This window comes from Aedes aegypti, chromosome 2 (genome assembly GCF_002204515.2).
Source record: "Aedes aegypti strain LVP_AGWG chromosome 2, AaegL5.0 Primary Assembly, whole genome shotgun sequence".
Classification (NCBI taxonomy): domain Eukaryota; kingdom Metazoa; phylum Arthropoda; class Insecta; order Diptera; family Culicidae; genus Aedes; species Aedes aegypti.
The window spans coordinates 267,063,671-267,088,526 of record NC_035108.1 but is presented as its reverse complement, the minus strand read 5'-3'; the positions used below and the strand labels follow the sequence as shown (position 1 = coordinate 267,088,526).

The following is a 24,856-nucleotide window of genomic DNA, read 5'->3' as shown; positions in this document are numbered from 1 at the left end:
CATATGGATTGTTGGTACAATGACTGATACTTTTTCAATTATTCAATCACTTTTGTTTTAGCGACAAAATGCTACTCTCGACGATAGTCAAACTAAACGTAAATCTTCGTTTTCATATTATTCAGATTCGACCACTATCTTTTCCACGGAATGTTGGTTCGGACAAATATCATAAGCTTATTGCACAATGTTTCGAAATAGAAGAATTATGGACAAAAAAGTTATGAATTTTTTAAAAATTACAGATTTTGAAAAAAAAATCGAAATAGAGGAAAACAATATTTTTTTATGTGATTATTTGAAAGTACAGAAAAATTGCAATCGAAAAGTACTTAAATAAATTTTTTCTAGGTTGCATCAATTTCGAGATATACTCATATTTATATGAACTTTTCAAATAAAAAAAGAAAAATAGGCCTTTTTCAAGCATATTTCGTGTTTCTTCATTCCAGAAAAAAAATATTTCGATTGAGCGAATCGTAGCTAAATCGTTAATCGTTTGATCAAAACATTTATGCTTAAGTATTGAAAAAAGAGTGCACGGTAAAAAATATAAACGATATTTTCAAATGAAAATTTGAAGCTAATAGTTCTTGAAAACCGCAACATTGATGTTTTTAATTTTTGGATATATTTTGCGGTTGTATTGTTTAGGACTATTTGGAAAAAAATATGCACGGTAAAAAATAATGACAGATTTTTTTTAATAAAAAAATTAAAATCGATTTTCTATGAAAATGCATCTGTGATATTTATTATTTTTGGACATGTTTTAGGGGACAACTTAAGTGATTTATTGCACAATGTTTCATAATGGAAGAATTATGGACAAAAAGTTATAATTTTATAAAATATTACAAATTTTGAAAAAAATCGAAATAAAGGAAAACAATATTTTTTTATGTGTTTATTTGATAGTACAGAAAATGCATTGGAAGAGTACTTAAACAAAATTTTCTAGGGTGCATCAATATTTTTTTATGTGTTTATTTGATAGTACAGAAAATGCATTGGAAGAGTACTTAAGTAAAATTTTTCTAGGTTGCATCAATTTCGAGATATACTCATACATATATAAAATTGTCAAATAAAAAAAGAAAAATAGGCCCTTTTCAAACATATTTCGTGTTTTTCCATTCCGGAAAATTTTATTTTGATTTCAACAACACAAACCAAGTCAAGTACACAACACTGAAGACGGCTTTACAGTTGAGGTTGAAATACGCGTATCTGTCGAAGGATACAATAGTAGAATTAAAAGGAACAGTACTACTCATCTTTTTGTATATTTACAGGCATTCTACTAAACAGGCTCCACAAGGGTTTTCATCACTTTTGCCTGTGTTAGTAGGTATGATGAACAAACACGTTTTTCCCATACCCGTACATTTGGACATGGTAAATGAATAAAAGAACGATGGTTTTTTTTAAACGTAAAAATGTGCAGATTCTACTACCTTTGAATGAAGCTTGTTATTAGAAATCGAAGAGAATGGCATTGATGAATTACAATTTGAACAGTGGGTCACAACCGACAGGTGTGATATTGAAACTTTTTTAAAGCAGCCTGATGAATTTGTATCATATTTTACTCGTAAATTGGAGTAACTAATACCTCATGATTTCATCAAAAAAGAGCAAGCTACATTTATAAATAACACAAAAAACAATTTGATAGAAGGTTAATTTGTGGTAATTTGTGGTTTTTCGGAAAACTACACATTTATTCTTCAAGATAAAGTTCAAAGCCATCATTGGAATGCTCAGCAAGCTACTTTGCATCCGTTTGTAATATATTATCGTCAAGATGGCAAAGTCAATCATTTAAGTTTTGTTGTATTTTCAGAAGATTTACGCCACGATTCTGTATCTGTCAACTTATTCATATCTAAAATGATAGATTTTTTGCAATTGGATCACAAATTAACTGTCTACAAGATATATTTTATGTCTGACGGAGCTGCATCACAGTATAAAAATTGGAAGAACTTTTCAACTCTTTAGCAATTTAAAATCAAATATGATATAGAAGTTGAATGGCATTTTTTTGCAACATCACATGGAAAAGGGCCATGCGATGCCATAGGAGGGACACTAAAACGTATGGCTACCAGAGCCAAACTACCAAAGCCAGTCTTGCCAAAGAACGTGAACATCCGATAAAAATGCTATATGATTGGGCTCAAAATCGGAAAGAAGAGCAGCTTACACAAATCTTCTTTTGTTATTTAACTACTGAGGAATATGATATGATTGCACAACAACTTAACCAACTACATATTTTCAAGTGCAAAAATAGTTCAAGGCACTCAGAAATTACCCTCGTTTATCCCTATCTCTGAAACACAAATTGAAGTTAGACAATTTTTGAGCTGTGACGATAACAAGAAAGTAGTTGATATAATTAAGAAATAAAATTGCAGTATATATATATATATATATATATATATATATATATATATATATATATATATATATATATATATTTATATTTATATATATTTATATATATATATAAAACAAAAAAACAAACTTTTTCTTCATGGTTGTACGATCTTGCCGCGATGATAGGGCTTTACCCATTAGCCGGGCTTAGCCCTGAGGACCAACTCAAGAAAACGCACCAAAAATATCGTTTTACATAAATTCGTTTTATTTATTTTTTTTAATAATTTATTTTTTATCCAAAAAATTTCCGTTTTGAGGCATTGTGCAAGAAATTACAAACAATATGCTGAAAAACATATCCAAAAATTAAAACATCAATTTTGCGGTTTTTAAGAACAATGAACTTGGGGACGGACCTGGTGTAGTGGTTAGAACACACGCCTCTCACGCCGAGGACCTGGGATCGAATCCCATCCCCGAGATAGTCACTAAAAAAATCAGTGACGACTTCCTTCGGAAGGGAAGTAAAGCCGTTGGTCCCGAGATGAACTAGCCTAGGGCTAAAAATCTCGTTAATAAAGACAGAAAAAAAAAACAATGAACTTCAAATTTTCATTTGAAAATTTCGTTTATATTTTTTTTTACCGTGCATACTTTTTTGAATACTTCAGTATATAGATTTTGATCAAACAATAAAAAAATTAGCTACAATTCACTCAATCAAAATAAAATATTTCTGGAATGGAGAAACACCAAATATGTTTGAAAAGGGCCTATTTTACTTTTTTATTTGAAAATTTTATGTAAATATGAGTATATCTCGAAATTAATGCAACCTAGAAAAAATTTATTTAAGTACTTTTCGATTGCAATTTTTCTGTACTTTCAAATAATCACATAAAAAATATTGTTTTCCTCTTTTTCAATTTTTTTTTCAAAATCTGTTATTTTTTAAAAAATCATAACTTTTTTGTCCATAATTCTTCCATTTCGAAACATTGTGCAATAAATCACATAAGTTGTCCCCTAAAACATATCCAAAAATAAAAAAAAATAAAAAAAATCGATTTTAAAATTTTGTTTTTGAAATAAAAAATAATCTGTAACTTTTTTTTACCGTGCACATTTTTCTCCATACAGTCCTAAGCAACACCTACAACTTTGTAGAAGATCTCAAATCGATCGGACAAACCGTTACGGCTATTACATTGTAAATTACGCTTTGTTTACATTCAGTGAATCAAATTGTCATCAAAGGAGACGAACAACAAACAACAAAGCATGCTCGCGCACAACCGTTTATCCCTACTTTTGCGGATTGGGTTTCAATCAAAAGCAAAATTGACATGACAATCACAGCACACAACATTGTTGCAATCATTTCAACTCGCGATATATCGATTATTTTAAACACAAAACCAAATTTGTTTTATGGATGCTCTTCGATAATGTGCCAATGTTTACCAACACGGAGAAAGTTCTCGAAAATTGCATTGCGAAGCCCAGAAAATCGCTGTGCACGTGGTGATCGATCATTGTCATATTCTGTTCAAGTGGTGATAAACTGATGATGTGGAATAAAACTGTTGCAACAAGAATAGGAGGTGACAATGTCCTTGTTGCTGCGTGTTGGGTGACATTTGAGTCACTGGTCGTTCCTCCAATGTTTATTTTTAAGGTTGACCGATCATGTTGCAAAAATGTAATGGAGTTTCAAGGAAATTACTATAGAATTTTCAACATGAATTTGAAATTCCAGCACTTTTAATTAAGTCATCTCATATCATCAAGTACCCATAGAAAAATTCTTCCAAGAACGCAATATTCGGATTCAAGGTCAATCCATCTAGCTCGTTGCGCTCCGTGTCTTCTTATTCCGAACGGATTCGTAGCGAACACTATCTTTACGAGGCACCTTCAGAATACTGGGTTTGTTGTAGAGCTGGGCGTGCTATTGGTTCATTCTTCGCCGCCGCACACTGGATCCCTGGATCATTATTACCGTTTTGTCTCAAATTCCTAACATTCCGAACAGTGGCTATTTTAAAGGCAACTTTTAAAAGTTAAAAAACTTTGAGTTGTTTGCCCGAAAAATCGCTATAAAATGTCAACTGTTCGGAATGTGAGTCATGTTTAAAATTTGAGACAAAACGGTACTCAGAGACCTTGCAATTTTTTATCGTGCATATCTCTGGTTTGTAATTAGGAATTTCACATGCCAATTCGTCTTACTTAGCCTAGTGGTAACACAAAGTAAACAGAAAGATGCAGCCTTGTCGCAAAAGTAAGGTTAGTGCTACTTGAGTTGTATTGTTCGGCTTGTGTCTGCGAAGATGATAAATTGTTGTTGCAGAAATTTGACCTAAGCTATAAGGGTATGCGATATGGACTTTTTCCATGTCGATACGAAACGAAACGATACGCGGAATATCTTGCGCTGATAATGACGAAACGAAACGAAATTTAAAAATGTTTCGTGTAACTCGATACGAAGTCACATATCTCACGGAATTTTTCGAAACGAAACGAAATTTTTGAATTTGTTTCGCGGAATGCACGTTTAAGTTTTTTTTTTTCTTGTCAAAAGCTGGAAATTTGACAATGGGCATAAAAAATGTCTTTTTAAATCCTATACCATATGGAAACCTTAGTGTTGCTCAGCGGAATCCTTCATGTTTTGGTAAAACTCTTTTCTGTTCGTTTGAAATCTTCTTAATAACTTTATAAGGTTTCATTTCAACATATCTGACATTCACACAAGGCAATGAGTGGGTTTAATTTAAATGTTACAACTATGAATTTGGTCGAAAAGCAGTTACGAACATTTAAAACAATCTCAAACATATTTAGAGGAGCCCAAAATTAATTTGATTCTTAGAAATGCCTTACCATTTTTTTAATCATGTGGATGTGATGTTATGCTAATATACACCATAAAACGAGCACTTTTTGAAATAAAATTGTTGCGTGGAGCACCTGTTGTTCATTACCACTCCATTTAAGTTCGAGACTTTTTACATGTTTAAATCGAGCTTATAATTCCTACGAAAATCGTGAAGTTAGATTTATGTCGGCCAATCTTTCATTGAGGTGAAGATGATTCGAAGTCAACCCTAAAATTTGAAAGAAACTAATCGATCAAGTCAAGTTGGTGACCCTCAGCTCAAACGGATGTTCGCTTTTCTAAATTTGTCCTCGATAAGAAATTGAGGTTAGGCTTCGATTTATCTTCACCTTAATTTTGATATTTTTAAATTTTTAATTCTAGTCTGAAAAGCTTCGTTGTATTTGGTTGAGAAAGTTTTTTTTCTTCAGGCCCAAATTTTGGAAATATTGATGAAAGTTTATTTGGTTCTTCGTCAAATATTTTAAAATTCGTGGTTTGAAAACGGCAGAACTGCTTTGGTTAAGAAATTTTAGAACTTTAGTTTTCAGTTCGATCAAATGAGCAAATTTCTGTAGCGCCATATTTTTGTTTGAATTAATTAACCACAAGTTCAGCACTTTCGAAAATATACATAGTTTTGATAAAACTCGTGAAATCTGTATTCTTAATTTTGTAACATGCAATCAAAATTTCGATAACTATCGATGTTGCATGTTCTTCAAATATTTTTTCGATGAGGTTAAGTGTCTCGACAAAATTTCACAACCAGCAAGTTTCAAAATATTATGTCGGTAAATTGGATTTCTTCAACTTTAAGAGTGGTTTTTCATAATAAATTCAAGACAACCAAATTTTATACCTTAAATTTGCATCTTAAACCTATACAAAATGTATAGGGAAATTTTATCCATCCAAATCCATTCTTAACTCATATGTTGAACGTTTTCATAGAAATAAACGAGGTATGTATAAAACTCATTAAAACTGTTTTACGTCATCCATAACTGTTTTACTTCATCCAAACCAAGTGCTCCGCGGAGCACGATAGGAAAACCGCTGTCATAAAACATGGAATAATGATATTCATTTTTTTGGCTGTACTTTATGCTTTGTGGCTTGAATGAATGTGATTGGGGACACAAGTCGATAAGTGATCATGAAAATACTAAACTGAGAAGCAGACTCTGTCCCAGTTGGAACATAGCACCAGAAAGAAGAAGAACAATAGGTAGAACAGAGGAATCACTGGAATATTTGCTTTAGTATTTGCTGGAGTATTGAATAAAATTAAATTTATAAGAATCCATCAACACATACCTAAGAAATCAATCAAGATAAATTTAAAAGAACTGCAACAACAGTAATGAACTCCAAGAGATATTGCGGCAGCAACTTAACCAGGATTGCCTGTTGGGGTTAATTTAGAAGTTCCTAATAAATTTTCTGGAAAAGCCTTGCATAAACTGTGAATTAATTCTTGGAGGGATCAAATCTGAATGAATGCAAACTTTTAAAGTAAACCTTGTAGCAACTACTGAAGGCCAGCCCTGTCGTCCTGCTTAGTCGCGCTTAGTCGACGACTAAGAAGCTTTTCTTGATTCTTTTCTAAACGCCCTTCGGGACATCAGTTGAAAATTCAAGCTGTATCATCGACCTGAATTAATTTAACTTTGTTGCATGTAGATCAGGTGCAACTAAACACCCTGTGTAACATCAATTGAAATAGTCAAGCTGTATCAACACCCTAGAGTAATTTGGCCTTGTCTCAATTAGATCAGTTGCATTTAACGCCCTGTAGGATATCATTTAATAATTACAAGCTATATTAACGCCCTAGAGTAGTTTTACTTTATTCTATGTAGATTAGATGCATCTTAACGGTCTGAATCCCTAGTTGTATCAACGCCCTGGAGTATTTTGACTTTGCTCTATGTAGATCAGATGCAACTCAACGCCCTGTATGACATCAATCGATCAAGCTGTATCAACGCCCTGGAATAGTTTGACGTTATTCCACACAGATCTTTGCGAGATCGGGAGCATCATTATGCCCTGTAGAAAATCAATCGAAATTTCTAATCTGTATCAACGCCTTGTAGTTATTTGACCTTCAGGCGCATCTTGCCGCTCTGTAGGACTTCAATCGAAATTTACAAACTGTTCCAACGCCCTAGGCTAATTTGACTATATTCCACACATATCTTTGCGAGTTCTGGAGCATCTTTACGCCTTATAGAAATTCCGAGCTGTGTAAATGCCTGGTGTGTTTTGACTTTGCCCCCCTCAACGCTCTGTAGGACATCAATTGAAAATTCCAAGTTTTATCAACGCTGTGCAATAATTTGATATTGTTTCACGTAGATCAGATACATCTTAACTCCCTGTATGACATAAATCGATTCATCTGTGTCGACGCCCTGGAGTAGCTTGACTTTATTCCATGTAGATCAGGTGCATCTTGATGCTCAGTAAATCAATTGAAAATTCCTAAGCCCTGAAAACAATTGGCTTTATTCCACACAGATCTTTGCGAGATCTAGAGCATCTGAACGCTCTGTAGAAAATCAATCGAAATCTACGTGCTCCAGGGCGTTGATACATTTTGGAGTAATTTAAGCTTATCCCATTTATATCAGATACAGGGCGTTAGTAGGACATTACTTGTAAAATCTAAGCTGGATCAACGCCCTGGATTGTTTTGACCTTTTTCCATGTAGATCAGGTGCATGTGACCGCCCTTTAGGACTTGATTTGATAATTCCAAGCTGTATCAACGCCCTGGAGTAAGATTCCACAAAGATCTTGGAGAGATCTGAAGCATCTTTACGCTCTATAACAAATCAATCGAATTTTTATTGCTGTATCAAACCCATACGGTTATTTGACTTCATCCTATGTCGATCATGCGCACCTCATAGCCCTGTATAACATCAATCGAGATTGTCAAGCTGTATCAACGCTCTGGAGTGAATTGATTTTGCCTCAAATAGATGAGCTCTATCTTAACGCCCTGTAGGACCTCATTCAATAAATGCATTGCTGTATCAACGCCCTGGAGTAATTTGTTCTTATCCTTTGTTGATTAGGTGCATCTTAACGCCCTGTAGAACGTCAATAGTAAATTACAGAATGTATCAAAACCAAGGAGAAATTTGACTATATTCCAAATAGATCAGGTGTATTTGAACGTCCTGTACCAAATTAAAATTGGTCCTACATCAATTAAAATTGGTAAACTATCAACGTCCTGGAGTAATTTGACCTTATTTCCAGAAGATTAGGTGCATCTTAACGCCCTGAAGGATATCAATTGTAAAATACAAGCTTCTAAAACGCATCAGAATAATCTGGCATTGTCTTATGTAGATCATTTGAATCTGAACACCCTGTATCATTTGAAAATTTCAATATGTACCAAGGCCCTGGAGTAATGTGACCTTATCGTAAATAGATCAGCTGCATATTAACGCCCTTTATGGCATCAATCAAAATTGTTAAGCTTCATTAATGTCATGGAGTTTGACCATGTCTCATTTAGGTCAGACCTGTAGGACATAAGCTGAAAATTCCCAGCAGTATCAACGTTCTGGAGTAATTTGACTTTATTATATGTAGATCGGCTGTATCTCATCGTCCCTTAGGACATCAATTAAAAATTTCAAACTTCATCAACGCTCTGAAATATATTGACCTAATTCCACGTAGATCATATGCATATCAACGTCCTGTATGGTATTAATCAAAATTGTCAAGCTGTTCAAATGCCTTGATGTTATTGTTAGATCAGCTGCTTTTTTACGCCCTCTATGACATCAAACGCCAAGGGGCCCAGATAGCCGTAGTGGTAAACGCGCAGCTATTCAGCAAGACCAAGCTGAGGGTCGTGGGTTCGAATCCCACCGGTCGAGGATCTTTTCGGGTTGGAAATTTTCTCGACTTCCCAGGGCATAGAGTATCTTCGTACCTGCCACACGATATACACATGCAAAAATGGTCATTGGCATAGTAAGCTCTCAGTTAATAACTGTGGAAGTGCTCATAAGAACACTAAGCTGAGAAGCAGGCTCTGTCCCAGTAGGGACATAACGCCAGAAAGAAGAAGAAGAATGACATCAAACGAAGTTAACACGAGCTTTATTAACGCACTGGAGTAATTTGATATTGTCTCCGATAGCGCATCTTAATTCTCTGTAGAACAATAATTTAAAATGTAAAGCTTTATCAACGCCCTGCAGAAATTTGAACTTAATCCACATAGATCAGGTACATTTTTACGCTCTGTAGGACACCAATCGAAATTGTCAAGCTGTATAAACACCTTGGAGTAATCAGAGAAAATTAACGCCCTGTAGAAAACCAATTTCAAGCCCTTATCACTACTGAATTTTGAAATTCTGATATTCCTTTGGTATATAAATCACTTTATCGTGTGAAAAGAAAAATTAAGCTGAAATTGCGACATAACCTCAACATGAAACAATATCGACCGAATTATCCAAATAACTCTTGAAGTTTGATAAGATACATGAAATTTCGAAGCAGAAAAAAATCATTTCATATGCTCTAAAGACAATCAGTTCGTATTCTTGTTCATTTTGGTTAAATAGTTTTCATGTGATAGTGAGAAAAATTCATTATAAAGTACGCATCAAAAACGGTATTTGCTGAAATGAGTTTGAAAACCTGTTGTAATAAATAAAAGGGTCCTAAAATGTTTAATGAAATCTTGTTTTCATTCAATAACACGAAAGAACTTGTTACTGCAACTACTTTAGCAATTTTTCCCGCTCAAATATCGGTTACATCATATTTAAACTTCAATTTAAAATTTTGGTCCAAAAATGAACCTTGACACTTTTGATCATGTTTGACGTTCGCTTAGTCGACAAATACACCACAGGGCTTTTAGTTTTAACACTGGGGTTGTTCCTATCTGACATTGCGGAAGGGACACGGAAAACAAAATATACCCAAAATTTAAGTTTAAGGCGAGGGATGTGACGAAATCTAAAGAAACATAAAAAAATGTTTTTTGAACTTAAACAAATGAAAAACATTGAAAAATTGAGTAAAAACAATAATAAACAATAGCGAAATATTTTTAAATCCAGGACAATTGTCAAATTTTTTGCACTTTGATATTACTTCTAGAGCAACATTTTGTTTTAAAATTAAGCGATATATGTATTTGGCTGAACCTCTTGTTTAATCCAAAAATAAGATTCGGACATACGCAGACAAACTAAATGTTTGTTAAATTTATGCGCTGCTCAATCCTGTCTTGGATAACACCGACAGGTTTGTTTAAATTGGTTTTGAAACGTTTTTTTACAATACTTCAAATGTCTCATGTAATTGTGACTATTATCGGCATCCTCCTTTTTTCGGCCGCCTTTCTCATAAGAACTGCAGACAAATATGTTCTCAAATTACCGGGTACCGTAATCCGGGGGCAAATTGATCAGTGGGGCGAGTTTGATCAGGTCGGTACCAAAAAACATTTCCTCCGAAGGATGCTGAAAGCTTCGTTAGCACCACAGATATTCAATGTTTTCTAGTTTATGGATGTTTAATGATGATGTTGCACTATTTCATTTTTATTAGGCTCAGTTTTGCATGAAAATATTCACACTTTTTGAAGGTGTAAGCAATACCATTGGAAATGTCGTAGCTAAACAATCTACTGGTGCTATGCGTACATATCAACTTTGAGTATTTAAAATGTTGCGTAAGCGTAAGTATGAACTACTGAACTAATTTTTGATATCATACAGCATAGCATTTATAGTTTTTTGCTCATAAAACCGTTTATTCTAAAAAAAATGAGCTCATTTCAAGGGAAATTGCCTACATTTAGGCGTATTCGGCAGATTTTCAAAGTTTAATTTTGCAATAAAATGATCAAAAACTTGAGTTGTAAGAATTTTGACATCATTTTCAGATTCAGGAGACCTAAATTTATTAGATACGGACATTTTTCATTGTGAAACCTGCTTTGTTATATGGTGATCAAGTGTGTCATTTTAATTTTTTGATATTAAAACTATTTTTATGATATGTTAAATATTATTTTATGAAAAGTCGATTACATAAACTGATAAAGAACAATGGAGTAAAAATGGTTCAAACGTCATTTAGCTCATGGAACGGAGTGAAGTGAGATGGAACGCTGTGGAACGGAACGCAGAATCAAAACAAAACAGTGAAAGAGGTACCGTAATCCGGGGTAACATTGATCATTTTTTTTAATGTTTCTTTAATATTTCGTTTGAAAATGCAAATGTTGCAATTTTTTTATTTTTAAAACAAGTACGGCCACCCATAGCTCGAGACTATATACTGTATTTTGTTTATTAAAAAATTTAAGCATGTAAAAAAAAATCTTTAAGGCGATTTTTTGATTTAGCTGATATGGGGTAACATTGATCACCTATGTAAGCAACGTTCGGTAATACTTAAAATGTCGTTACTTACTTAAATCATGGCCCCTGAAGCCGAATATGAAGGCCAATCGCTTACAAGTCATTTACTTTTTGAGTTATTTTAAAATTAAAAATACCTTGAATCACGGAATACGCCTAAAGGTAGGCAATTTCCTAAGGGAATTTTACATTCTTAACAGTAATTCGGTAATGTTGCCTAATTGAGCATACTTATAAAAATTTTGACAACGGAATCGTTTTCGGCGATGTCATTTTTAGTAAGAACCACATTTTCCTTGCTTATATCGTTTGCAGAACTTATGTGAGACATGAATCTTTGGTAGTGTCATCCTTAACAATTACAATCATTATTTCGAAAAGTCGACAAAGTTACGCATAAGGTAAACGCAATTTTCGCAAAAATATTAACTTTCATTAGCTCATGAATATAAGAAAGAGAAGCACCATTCATGATTTGGAAATGTTTCATCAATAAATGATTATACGAACTTTTGATAAGATGAGTCATTCCGATCAATTTTACCCCGCTGATCAATGATACCCCGGATTACGGTACCGTAATCCGAGGTAACATTGATCATTTTTTTTTTAGTTTTTCTTAAATTTTCCATTTCACAATACAAATGTTACAAGTTTCATATTTTTAAAACAAGTAGTGGCACCCACCGCTCCTAACTATGTACTTTATTTTGTTTTTCGAAAGATTTAAACATGTTTAAATAAATGTTTTAAGTGATTTTTTGATTCAGCTGATATGGGGTAACATTGATCACCCAAGTAAACAACGTTCGCTAATATTGGAAATGTCGTTACTTACTTAAATCAGGACCCCTGAAGCCGAATATGAAGACCAAACTCTTACAAGTCATTTACTTTTTGAGTTATTTCAAAATTAAAAATACCTTGAACCGCGGAATACGCCTAAAAGTAGGCAATTTCCTCATGAAATTTTACATTCGTAATAGTAATTAGTTAATGTTGCCTAATTGAATAAACTTATGAAAGATTTGACAACGGAATCGTTTTCGGCGATGCCATTTTTAGTAACACCCGCATTTTCCTTGATCACATCGTCTGCAGAACTCATGTGAGACATGAATTTTCGGTAGTGTCAGTGAAAATGATAGAAATCATTGTTTCAAAAAGTTGACTAATTTGCGCATGAACTAAACGCAATTTTGGCAAAAACCTTATTTATCATTAGCTTATGAATATACGAAAGAGAGGCACCATTCATGGTTCGAAAATGTTTCATCAATAAATCTTTATTTGAACGTTTAACAAGATGAGTCATCCCGATCAATGTTACCCCGCTGATCAATGTTACCCGGATTACGGTAACCAGAAACACGTTTCTAGGGTGACAAGATGTTCAAATTAAAAATGAACCCCGATGGTTTGCATGAGGTACTGTTCAAATTAGCGGGGGTGCGCGGTACACATAAGCCGGATTTTGAGGCGTATTCATTTCCATTCAAATGACATTTCTGAAGAAATTGTTTGTTCGGAAATCTCGTTAGGGGGAAGTAGACATACTAGTGGATCCCTCTTACGCTAGCTAGCAATTTAAAGAAAAGCTCATTTTTTGATACTTTTTTTTCATATATTCTAAAACACAAATTAAATCGAGAAAGTTGTAGCTTTTATATGCAACAATTTTGGTCTTTTCGAAATTGGGCATCTTGAATTTTATCAGAAAAAAAAAATGAATTATTTAAATTAAATTATTTTCACCATTAGTGCACCATTCGTTTTTAATTTTGTGATCACCATCAAAAAGCTAACTAAAAATGACATCCATTATTTGAGGGGTCTACGAAAGTGTGACAGTGCATGTATTAGGTATTGGAAAAGTGTGACAGAGGGGGGCGGGGGTCTATAAATCCCGAAAAATGATGGACGTCATTTTTGAAACTTCTCTTAGAAAAAACTGAGTTAGAACAGCTGTAAAAACTAGGTGAGTAATGATATTAGTCGTTAGAAATTAACGATTTTCTAAATATATGAAAACAACATATATCGTACAACAAAGTAATAAGTATTCAAACGCTGATTCTTTCCTCGAGTAAACTGTAAAATGGGATTAAATTTTGTGTAAAAAATCTGGTGGCCATATTGTATTATGACGCCATCTTGATGTCAAGCAAAAGTATGAGTTTTTAGTATGTTGAAATGAAGTTTTTATCATCTTGAAATGAAATAAAAACTGAGTTGAAGCAAATACTCACCATTTTGAGAATCTGTGAGAATTTTGATCATATGTCCCTGGTTATGAAGATATTCCGATGTATCTAGAGCATAGTTTCCCAAACCGTGGGTCGCGACCCCCTGGGGGGTCGTGAGCCAGTCTTTGGTGGGTCGCGAAAAAAAAACCAAAATATTAATTTATTTCGATTTTTTTTTCAAGTTTCTCAAAACTTTGGCCACTGGGTGGAACATATTTATTATATTCTTACTTAATCATTAAAATATCTTTTTCCAGTGATTATGTGATCAGTGAGTCAATCTATTAATACTATTCTAAGACTAAGAACTAAGGTTAAAACATTTGAATAATTATAAAAGAAAAGGTCGTCAACAATAGAACCACTAACAGCCTTAGTTGTTCTTTCTAAATAAACCATATAAATTCTACAGTCGAATTTCAATGATTCAAAGAGATTATCGGCCCATGGGAATATCGAGTTAGGGAACAAATATTTTCTAGAAAGTTGTTTGAGAGGAGGTACTTATTTTTTTTAAATTTTCAGTGTTGTTCAGTGTCAAAATCTCAATTATTATCGAGCCATCAGGCTCCTCCTATATTTGTACGAGAACGTTTAGCATTTAAGCTAAGGTTTTGTAGTTGTAAGGATAAAAAATAATGTTGTAGAAAATTTATGGGACAGTTTCAGCTGCAAAATTTGCTTTTCTTGACTTAGGTGTGCAAAATAACCCTTAAATTTGAAAATATCCAATTTTCTCCGACAGAATATTTACAAACTTTTTGGACTGAAAAAAATCAGCGATACATAAAACTTTGGTTATAATCGAATAATTGAACCCGTGAAACCACACTGAGTCAATATTGAGCAATGGAACAATGGACTCATGGATGTTCGGCTTAAGTTTTGCAAGAATATAATCTATTTTTAAGTTTTGACAAAATTTGAAACATTCAAACAATTCTTAGTGGTGTTGTAGGAGTTTTGTTTGTTAATATTTTCATCTTGTAACAAATAGTTTCGAGTTAAAAAAATGTTTTTATTCACTGTACTTTTAATCTAGCATACTGCATGGTCAATGACCATTGGTCATGTCAATTGCGTTTTGTGATCAAATCCCATTCCCAACAAAGTAATAAGTGACCTCAGAAGCTTCAGTACAACACTTGTTTCTGGATAATATTTCATTGGTGGGTCGCAAGGAATACGCGTGTTGGCTAGGTGGGTCGCGCAACCAAAAAGTTTGGGAACCTATGATCTAGAGGACTCGACATTATCCATAAATGTATTTTTTTTTTTAATTTATAGGTGTTTCTCCGTTTCGCGTTTTAATTGGAATGAGCATTGCACACAAACTAAACATGTGCAATTTCATATTAGTTCTCATCTGTTTGGAATATACATAAATTTGATACAACTTTCTTGTGAGACTCCCTCATTAACGCTTGGGAGTACAACTGCCCTCTGGGCTATAGCAACGCCCCCTCAAAAGGCGATGACTAAGAAGCTAAAATTTTACGACGACAGGGCTGCTGAAGGCTTTTCTATTATTTTGTAGAGCAAATACTGGAGAAATGATACTATTCCAAAATTTGTGAAGGAATTTTTGGACGATTTCTGGAAGAATTAAGGATTGTTGATATTATCTCATTTTCAGATTCTTTGTTTAGAACTGACTATAAAATCACATTTTCACTGAATTTTGAGCCTCCAAGAGATATTGCGATAAGATAAAACTATATAAAGATAAAAATATTTGAAAATTTCGAATAAAAAAAGTTTTGAACCTGGACTGCATAGCATAGAGGAACCGCAAATAAGATTGACAAATTCACCCATGTTCGTTCAGACAATCCGTCTTTCAATGAGTTAAATTTGATGTTTGGCTTATTTTTTTTTCTCGAGATTTAGATATACAAAAATCGAAAAAAAAAATTGTTGCGCTTTTCCATTGTGAAATACCCTAGGTACCCCACCAAACTTGAATCTGAATCCGGAACCAATTTTGATGGTGTTTGCAATGCATGAATCAAATTTATAACTGATTTGTGATTTTTCCTAAAATAAATCATCAAAATCGATCGAAAGATGGCGAAACTAGAGAATTTTGAAACTTGATGTCGGTATTGAAAAGGTTAAGACCATTGCCTTGCGGCATTTGGCTTCCAATACTGGTAATGATATAAAATCAATATTCGCATTTTTTCTTTTAATTGGGGGTCGTGAGGAAATTATGTCAAGTTATAAGAGGAGAGAGGAGTTGGTGGTGTGGTACAGCGTGAATAAACCTAGATTCATTTTTCGATAGAAAATGATGTATGCATCTTCCTTGTTTAAGGTGAATATATATCGAAGGCATACCTCAGAATTTCAAGAGCACAAATCTAACGAACCCGACAGCGGTTCAAGCTGAACACTTGATCGATTGGCCATCGAGTAACCAATCGATAGAGTTTTCAAACCCATACCACAGTTATGAATCTAAGATAAGACGATTCCTAAAGAAACGCCAAAACGTATGCTTTCACTAGCACACCATTCGTTTGCCTCGCAGATAATTTGCTGTTATAGTGTTCTGATCCATGATATGAGTCGATTTGATCCATAATACGGACCCATTTTTGACTTAGGCAGCGTCCATTTATTATGTAACGCTAAAATTCGAAATTTTTGACCCCCTCCCCTCCCCACCGTAACGCTTTTTGTATGAAAAATTTCAAATTTTTGTATGAACCGTAACGCTTGAGCCTACTCCCCCCCTCCCCCTAGAGCGTTACGTAATTTGTGGATGCCGCCTTATAGCTAGGAGTAGAAGCGAACGCTTTGCCTCTTTTTGTTCGAAATTAAACTCGAATTTCGCGAAATTCCGTTTTATTCCGTTTGTTTTCAATTTTCCGTGGAAATATTTAAACAATTTGGCGAAACGAAACGAAATAGCAAAATACAAATTTCGCCTGTGCTAGTTCCGTGGAATTCCGCGGAATTTCGTTTCGAAGCGTATTTGACGGAATCATTCGGTATTTCGCATACCCTTACTAAGCTATCCTAACAGTAGCCACTACTCAAACAAGGCTGAAATAAGTTTTTTTTTTGCAATATCTCATCGGCTGTTTTTTTTATCACGCCAATCTGTCATGAAATGGCCAACTTTTCTGCACTGAAATATGCAGTGCGGTAATAGTCATTACGCAACTGAAACCAGTGCTGTAATGATCTATTACGCAATGCTTTCTCGTTACACAACTGTTTTGATTTCCGTCATGAATCATTACACAAACATTTTTCAGAAATTGTAAAATAATGGTGAATGCATCTCGATATGACTTCTGATACCCTCAAGTGGTCTTCTATAAAATTGCAAAAATTGCTATACGCAACTCGTTGCAGAACTCGATTTTTACAGCGCTCGTCGTAATTTTAAAAACCGACAAGCCCCCGACAAGTTAGATGAATGTAAGACTCATGCTGTAAAAATCATCATTCTTCAAGGGGCGGTCCATTAATAACGTAAGACAATTTTCATGAGTTTTCAACCCCTCCTCCCCCATGATAAGATTTTTTGTAAGAAAATTCAAAATTAAATGTATGGTAAGTAAGGAATTTCGAACTTCCTCTCTCCCCATAACCCCTTACGTAATTAATGGACAGCCCCCAACTTGTTGCATAAACTACTATTTGTATTCTCAGCATGAAAATCGATACCTATTGAGAGCCGTCAAAGTGGGAAAAGCACAGAATACACTGTGTCAAACACATAAGGCAAGTCTATATAGGAGCAATTCTCGCTGAAACCAGGCCGCCATCGGCACCCATCGTTAGAATTCCAATTTAATGTCACTGATCGCTAGTTTTCGATAAAACTTACGGGTGGTCCTTTCTGTTTTCTCAAATTGATTGCACTCGCCATATACGTCAAAATAGTAGAACATGATTTAGAAAATCGTTCATATCATAAGGTAAATACCTTTGCACACCTAGTTTCTGTAGCCTATCTTACGCAATTTTTCCTCAGCTTTCTGATGGTGATCTCAGAATTCAAAACTAGCGGTGCGCTAATGGTGAAAATCGATTTTTCTAACAAAATTCATGATGGCGGCCAAATTCAAAATGGTCGCCAAATTTTTTTCAAGTTTAAATGAAAGCTATATTCTTTCTCTAGACGATGCCCTTAAGTTTGCTATGTGTTCCAAGTGAAATATGAGACAAATTCCATGAAGAAATACCCAAGATTTATCAAAAAATGGGCGTTTTCGCAAACTGTTCAGCTAGCTGGCGTACGAGGGGTCCACCAATTTGAGAAAACAGAAAGGACCACCCTTAAGTTTTATCGAAAACTAGCGATCAGTGACATAATCAGTGAATTAGTTAAGTTATAATATACGACTTTCAATGAAGTTCTCATAACTTTGATACTTCCAACCAATTGTTAATTTTTGACGCTGCCACACACCGTTGTCCTGCACGCCGTTGAAGATCGCCCTTAGCACTAGGCGTTCGAAAACCCTAAGAGCTTGCAACTCCTACTCTAACATAGTCCACTTCTCATGCCCGTGGAGCAGTGATGGAAAGTAGCGAACGCTTCATCTGAACTGGAACAAAAACAAAACCAAACGCTCCCGAGCGTCAGAGCGCTGGCTTACTCGCATCTGTCGACTCCCGAGTAACTGAAGCTAAAAGTGATTCGCGAACGTGTTCGGAGCTGCTCAGAGTCATATTGTGCTTTTGGGAAAAAAGCTGCTTACCCTCCGAGATTTATGGTTTTCAAGGGCTTTTGACTACAAACTAGTAGTTTACTATCGATATGATGGTTATACAATAAATTTGTCTGTCAAAACCATAATAAATCACACCTTGCTCGGTTACTCGCGAGTAAACGCTCGCGAGCTTGTTGCTACTTCTTTTGACATGTTCTCCCGAGCAGACGGGTGCGGGCTTACTCACACCTAGCCAGATCCCGAGTCTGTGATGTTTGTTATGCGTTGGTATACACTCGTGAGCTGCTTCGTGATGCGAACTTTTCCAGCACTGCCGTGGAGGATTACCGTTCTTTTGAGCGTTTTGTTCATCGTGCATTCGATGTGGGGGTGAATCTTTCTTGGCCGCAGTTTCTTCTGGAGCCTATAGTAGGCACGACTTCCACTGATGATGCACCTTCGTATTTTCCGACTAACATTATTGTCAGCCGTCAGCAAGGATCTGAGGTAGACAAAATCGTCCATCACTTCGAAGGTATCCCGTCTATTGGTCCACTGCTTCCTAGGCGGGTCTTGTCGCGCTCAGTTTCGCCTACAAGCATGTTCCTTGTTTTCTATACATTCACCACCAGTCTGACTCTTGTTGTTTCGCATTTCAGGCGGGTGAACAAATCTACCACCGTTTCAAATTTTCTCCCAATAATATCCATGTCACCGGCGAAGCAAACAAATTGTGCAGATCTCGTGAAAACCGTGCCTCGACAGTTAAGTCTGGTTCTCCACATCACACCTTCAAGCGTAATATTGAACAACAGACTCAAAAGTGCATCGCCCTGTCGTAGTCCCCGGCGAAACTAGAATGAACTGGAGTGTTCGCCCGAGATCTTCACGCAGTTGTTCACATCGTCCATCGTTGCTCTAATCAATCTTGTGAGCTTCCCGGGAAAGCTGTTGTCGTCCATTATGATCTCGTCCATGTTGAAGTTTACAAATTAAGTTAATTTCATAAGTTGATTAGAAAATACGTTCCTAAATTTAATACTTTAATCATTGGATATGGACTATCATATCACGTGAATGTTATTTTTAACTAGGGAAAGTGTACCAGTTATGGCCATAGTGGTTCCCTATTTGGCTATACGGGAAATTTCGATAACATTCACATTTTAAATCTTTTTGAATGTTTAAACATTATGATATATCTTAAATCTTACTACTGCAACACACAAAATCTTTCAAATTGTGAAAACATGCAAGTAATCTCGTATGGCGAAATAGGGAACCACTATGTCCATAACTGGTACACCTACCCTAAGTAACAAATGGATCTTAAAAATTCATACAATTTAAATCAAGTGCCACAAAAAAAGTTCTGAACTGAAAATAAAGAAACCTTGAAATAAATCCAAGTCTACACTATGGACAAGAGTACTGGACAGAATAAAGTCCAGTTTGGGTGCATCTAGCATTCCGAATAACCAGAAACTTTCGCCACAGCATGAAAGTAACCTAAAATTTTATTAGCTGGCAGTCCAAAACTTTTTATAAACTATCTCTAAAGTTAGCGCAAATCTCAAATTTTGACAAAAATGATAAAATTTTGATTTATTAATAATTTTTAATTAAAATATTAAAAGCAATGTGCCTCTCTGTAAAGTGTAGTAATCTAAATAAATTTACCCATAATTAGTAATTTTTCATAGTGTTGTTCCTGTCTCATCTTACCTCGTAGATTGTTTAACCAAACACTAATAAAAATTGCATATGATTTTCAAACTCCTAGTTCAATTCCTATTTGTAAATAGTAGAAATTTAAGTGTAGTTCACGCTAGACTAATAGTTGATCATTCTAACCTATAAGGCGAACAGTATAAGTAAGATTAGATTGTAAGTAGAAACAAATTTAGTTTTAAGTAGGAGCAACAAAATCCTAGCAACCAATTTCACTCGAGTTCATTTGTTTTCTGCATGTACAATTCATTATTGTTCGTTATGACCTCCACTGCGACCGCCCTTAGACGAACGATCCTCCATCGATCGACCGGTGTGGCTAGCGTTATCTCTTGGTGCAGTCAGAAGTGTAGTAAGGTTGCAGGTAGACGTGGTGTCATCAACAGATCTATTGAACCACTAGAAGCCTGGATTCAGATCTCTAAAATTGACAATTTTACATGGAAAACTGCCAAAGCGTTCTTTATTCTGTACAGCACTGTTTATTTTTATTAGCTACTAACTATATCATAAATAATTACAATTTCAACAAAAACATGAGGTTATCAGTCAGAACCGGCTTGACTTACAGTTTTGCGGATAGTTGAGTTTTTTTCGAACAAAAGTTTGAGCAAAATTTAAAATGTCCAATTCACGAGTCTTGATCATAAGTGTCAACTGAGCTTATGCCTGCTCAATGCTCAAGAAACTGTTGTCTATAATCAACGTGGTCATTCAGTCTTGGATTTCGAAACCAACCCCTTTCGATGCATGTATTTTGTTCTTACAAAAATGTTCAAATTTTCAGAGACCTTGGACTTTGGTCAGACCAACCCTTCTTCCAATTGCATGACCACGTGACTCATGGATTACCCCTTATCTGAAAACATGTGCCGATATTAGAGCAGGCATTCTTAATTTAATATTTTTTATGAAAGTATGAAACTCTACAGTAAAATGCATTTCTATTCTATGGCTATTGATGCATTTTTTAAACTTTGGAATTCCTTTCATAAACAAGAGAACAAATCTGACGAAAGTGTATCAAGCTAACCTATGTTATGTGAATCCAAGAACCCAAATAAATACAATTTGTTTTTAAATGAACATCGAAAACAAAGGCGTCTCCATATATCTAAATAAAACATGCAGTCGTATCATACTTGAAGACGAAACCACAGAAAACACAATGCCTATTTATATAATAATTTTGTACAACCACACGTTTAAACCGAGCCCAGCATCGGATTGCTAATCACCAAAATAATAACACTATTCCCAATTATTTTTGCAGCTCCTGTTGATAATCTCGGCAGCCGGCATTGCAATCGGGCAGGGAATCTTTGCCGGGTTCTCGTATGCCAAAAGTCTCGGCCACAACGTGGACTCTTTCGATTGGTTGCCCTTGGTGTGCTTCTCGTTCAGCATCTTCATCGGTTCGGTGGGTGTCCTGACTTTGCCGTTTTTGGTTTTGGCCGAGGTGATGCCACAAAAGGTACGATGATTCGCTTTTTGTTTAACGAGGCGATTAGAAAACCTCAGCATCTGTTATGTGAGCAACCAGCAATACTAATGTGATTGTCTTTCCCATACATCGGTGCATCGGTGTCCAGATCAAAGGATTCGCCATCAGCTTCTGCATGGGGATATTGTGGATTTTCGCCTTCGTCGCAATCAAGGTAAGCTCTGAAGTTGGCCAATTATAATTTGGTAAGGGGCATGGTGAGATCTAGCTTCAGTCAGCATTGGTTTCAAATTGGTTGCAATATGGGTAGTAGGGAAAAATATTCATCAAATCTACAATTACCAATCGTTTTCCTCTTACAAAGCTGAATGTCATAGCAAAATATTATAAATATCGTAGGGCCCGTTTTTAAATTATACCCTTTTCATTGTATATTATTTTTTCTGATAATCATGGTGCTAGAAAACTGTGCAAATTTTAGCAGAATCTGTCAACTCCAGGAAAGCGCTGAACAAGTTTGAAGATTGTATGAAGAAAAACGACCAATTACCGTTTTGATTCATATTACGGACACTTAAGGCCTCAGTGAAGTATAACCCAGCTTGGACCATACAAAATAAAGCATTCTGTATATTTTTTTAACGTTATCGAGCGTCGGAAGCCCTTAACTTTCGGATGGTGGGTAAAGAATACGTGTCCGCAACTTAAATAATTTTAAATAAATCAAAACGTGTGGCCTTTTCATGATTCTTATTCCGGACGCTCCCTCACTTTTGCCTCATATTCCGGACGCTTTGATTCGAATTACGGACAGCTCATGATAATCATTAATGGAACAGTCAAACCATCAATTGAAATCGTTCAACCACTTAAGAGACGTCTAAGGTAGTTGGGCATTATAAATTTGCAATGATATTTATCGAAAAAACCTAATAATAGCCTCGAAAATGAGAACTTTTGGACGGCGAAAATTGAAACATTTCGTGTGAAATGTTTCCTATACAAACGAGAGTGTCCGGAATTTGAAGCTGTCCGTAATATGAATCAAAACGGTACATGAGAGTCGATTCTTACTTCTTTCTTGTCCATAGATGACGTTGCAGTCGACGGATTTCTATCATTACCGATATAATTTTGCAATCAATGCAGAAAGGATTACAGCAGACCGGAAGTTTTAAGGTGAAGATGAATCGAAGCCAAGCCTCAAATTTTCAAGAGCACAAATCTGGAGAACCGAGCATCCATTTAAGTTGAAAACTTAATCGATTGGTGACCAATCGATTAGGTTTTCAGCTCAAATGAGTATTCGGTTCTCCAGATCCGTGCTTTAGAAAATGTGAAGGTTGGGTTCGATTCACCTTCACCTTAAGAAACAAAAAAATTATACTTCGAATTTCCTCAGTACATTTTTTTGTTATTTAACGGGAAAACATTCTGTGACTATAGCGCCATCTATGGAAGAAAAAGTAATTGGAATCGTTTTCCCATACATTTGGTGGATTTTCGACAAACAAATTTCAAGCTACTTCAGCCCTCTTTAAGTTGAGGAATTCCGCTTACATTTTCACTGAAGCTACAGTGGGAGTCCAAATGAACAAATTAAGGGGGTGTAAATATGTTTTTTTTAACAAACATGAACCAAACTAACAAGTAGGTATCATACAAAAAAATATTATATTTAAAAACTTTATAATTCGAAATGAATGCAGTGTTCTCCACCATCAAAACTAACCAAATAAAATCTGATTGTTTCCCCTTCTGCAGTATTTTTCGACGCTATTCGACGTGCTTGGAATGCACGGAACGATGTTGCTGTTTTCCGTTTGCTCCCTTGTCGGAGCACTTTTCATTGCCCTCGCTGTTCCGGAAACGAAAGGAAAGAGCATGGAAGCCATTGCCAAACTGATGAGCTGAAAGTTTTCATAATTTGCTGGAGCTGTGATTGTTTTATATGGGTACGCATACATAAAGTTATTTTGTGAACAGAAGGGATAAATATGCTTTTTCTTTGTTCCGTAATAATACACTGACAAACTTAAGTATAATCGTAAAAATAAAGGACAGCAACATGGATGTTGATATTTTTTTGCAATTTCTTTATTAGTATCATTTCAATTGTTTATTATGTACATCTTGGTGTTCTGTGTTAGGATCCACCGCATCCCAATTTGGTTAAACTAAATTAAGCATCTATTAACATTTTGTTAACAACATATTACGTTTCATTTGCAGCAGCAGTTCAGAATTTTTACAGGTCAGTTGATTTCACTGACTTATAAGAAAAATAAAAAGCTTTCAATTAACTTCTAACCTAGATACATAACGATTTTTATTAGCAAAAGAAGATTGCAATGATTTTTGTCTTAAACAAACGTTTTTATTAGACATTCGTTCCAATGTTTTAACATGAAATATTCTATGTAATTCATTGGTACTATACCAGGGAGAAAGCATCAGAATCATTTTCAAAACTTTATTTTGAACCCTCTGCAGAGCTTTCTTCCTAGTATTACAACAGCTAGTCCATATTGGTACAGTATACAATACGGCAGGCCTGAAAATTTGTTCATCAAACATCAAAAGCTTGTTCTTAAGACAAAGTTTCGACTTTCTGTTAATAAGTGTACAAAGGCATTTTATATATTGGTAACATTTGGCTTTAATGTCCTCAATGTGATTTTTGAAAGCTATTTCTTTATCTACCATGAGCCCTAGATACTTAACTTCATTTGACCAATTAATTCTAACCCCGCCAATCGTGTCAATATGCCTAATTGATGGTTTTGGTTTATGTACGAATAAAGTAAGTTAAGTTGTGAAATCATTAGGAAACATCTTCAATTTTTGCAAATTTGAATAAAAACATCTAAACGTTTTGCAATCATCAGATGACGCATGCAATGCTCATTTTACCCACAACTACCCTGCATGATGTGTTTCTAATCCAACCAATATTATCCCATTGAGTAAACAATATTCGCACTTCATCAACAAAATCTTCAACCGCTAATGCAAGATTTATCTGGAATCTCTTCTCATCCGGTTGCGTCAAATAATTATAATTT

General features: G+C 35.0%; 1 protein-coding gene across 2 annotated transcripts in view; it reads left to right on the top strand.

The window, feature by feature from the left end:
* LOC5568779 (facilitated trehalose transporter Tret1-2 homolog) overlaps positions 1 to 23,783 on the top strand; it is a 38,404-nt gene extending 14,621 nt beyond the window's left edge. For both annotated transcript variants that reach the window (XM_021845022.1, XM_001658094.2), the window contains exons 7-9: positions 21,621 to 21,821; positions 21,940 to 22,005; positions 23,556 to 23,783. In XM_021845022.1, the coding sequence (XP_021700714.1) occupies positions 21,621 to 21,821; positions 21,940 to 22,005; positions 23,556 to 23,705 (417 nt within the window). In that variant the 3' untranslated portion in view covers positions 23,706 to 23,783. The remainder of the gene's footprint in view (positions 1 to 21,620; positions 21,822 to 21,939; positions 22,006 to 23,555) is intronic.
* The last annotated feature ends 1,073 nt before the right edge of the window (positions 23,784 to 24,856 follow it).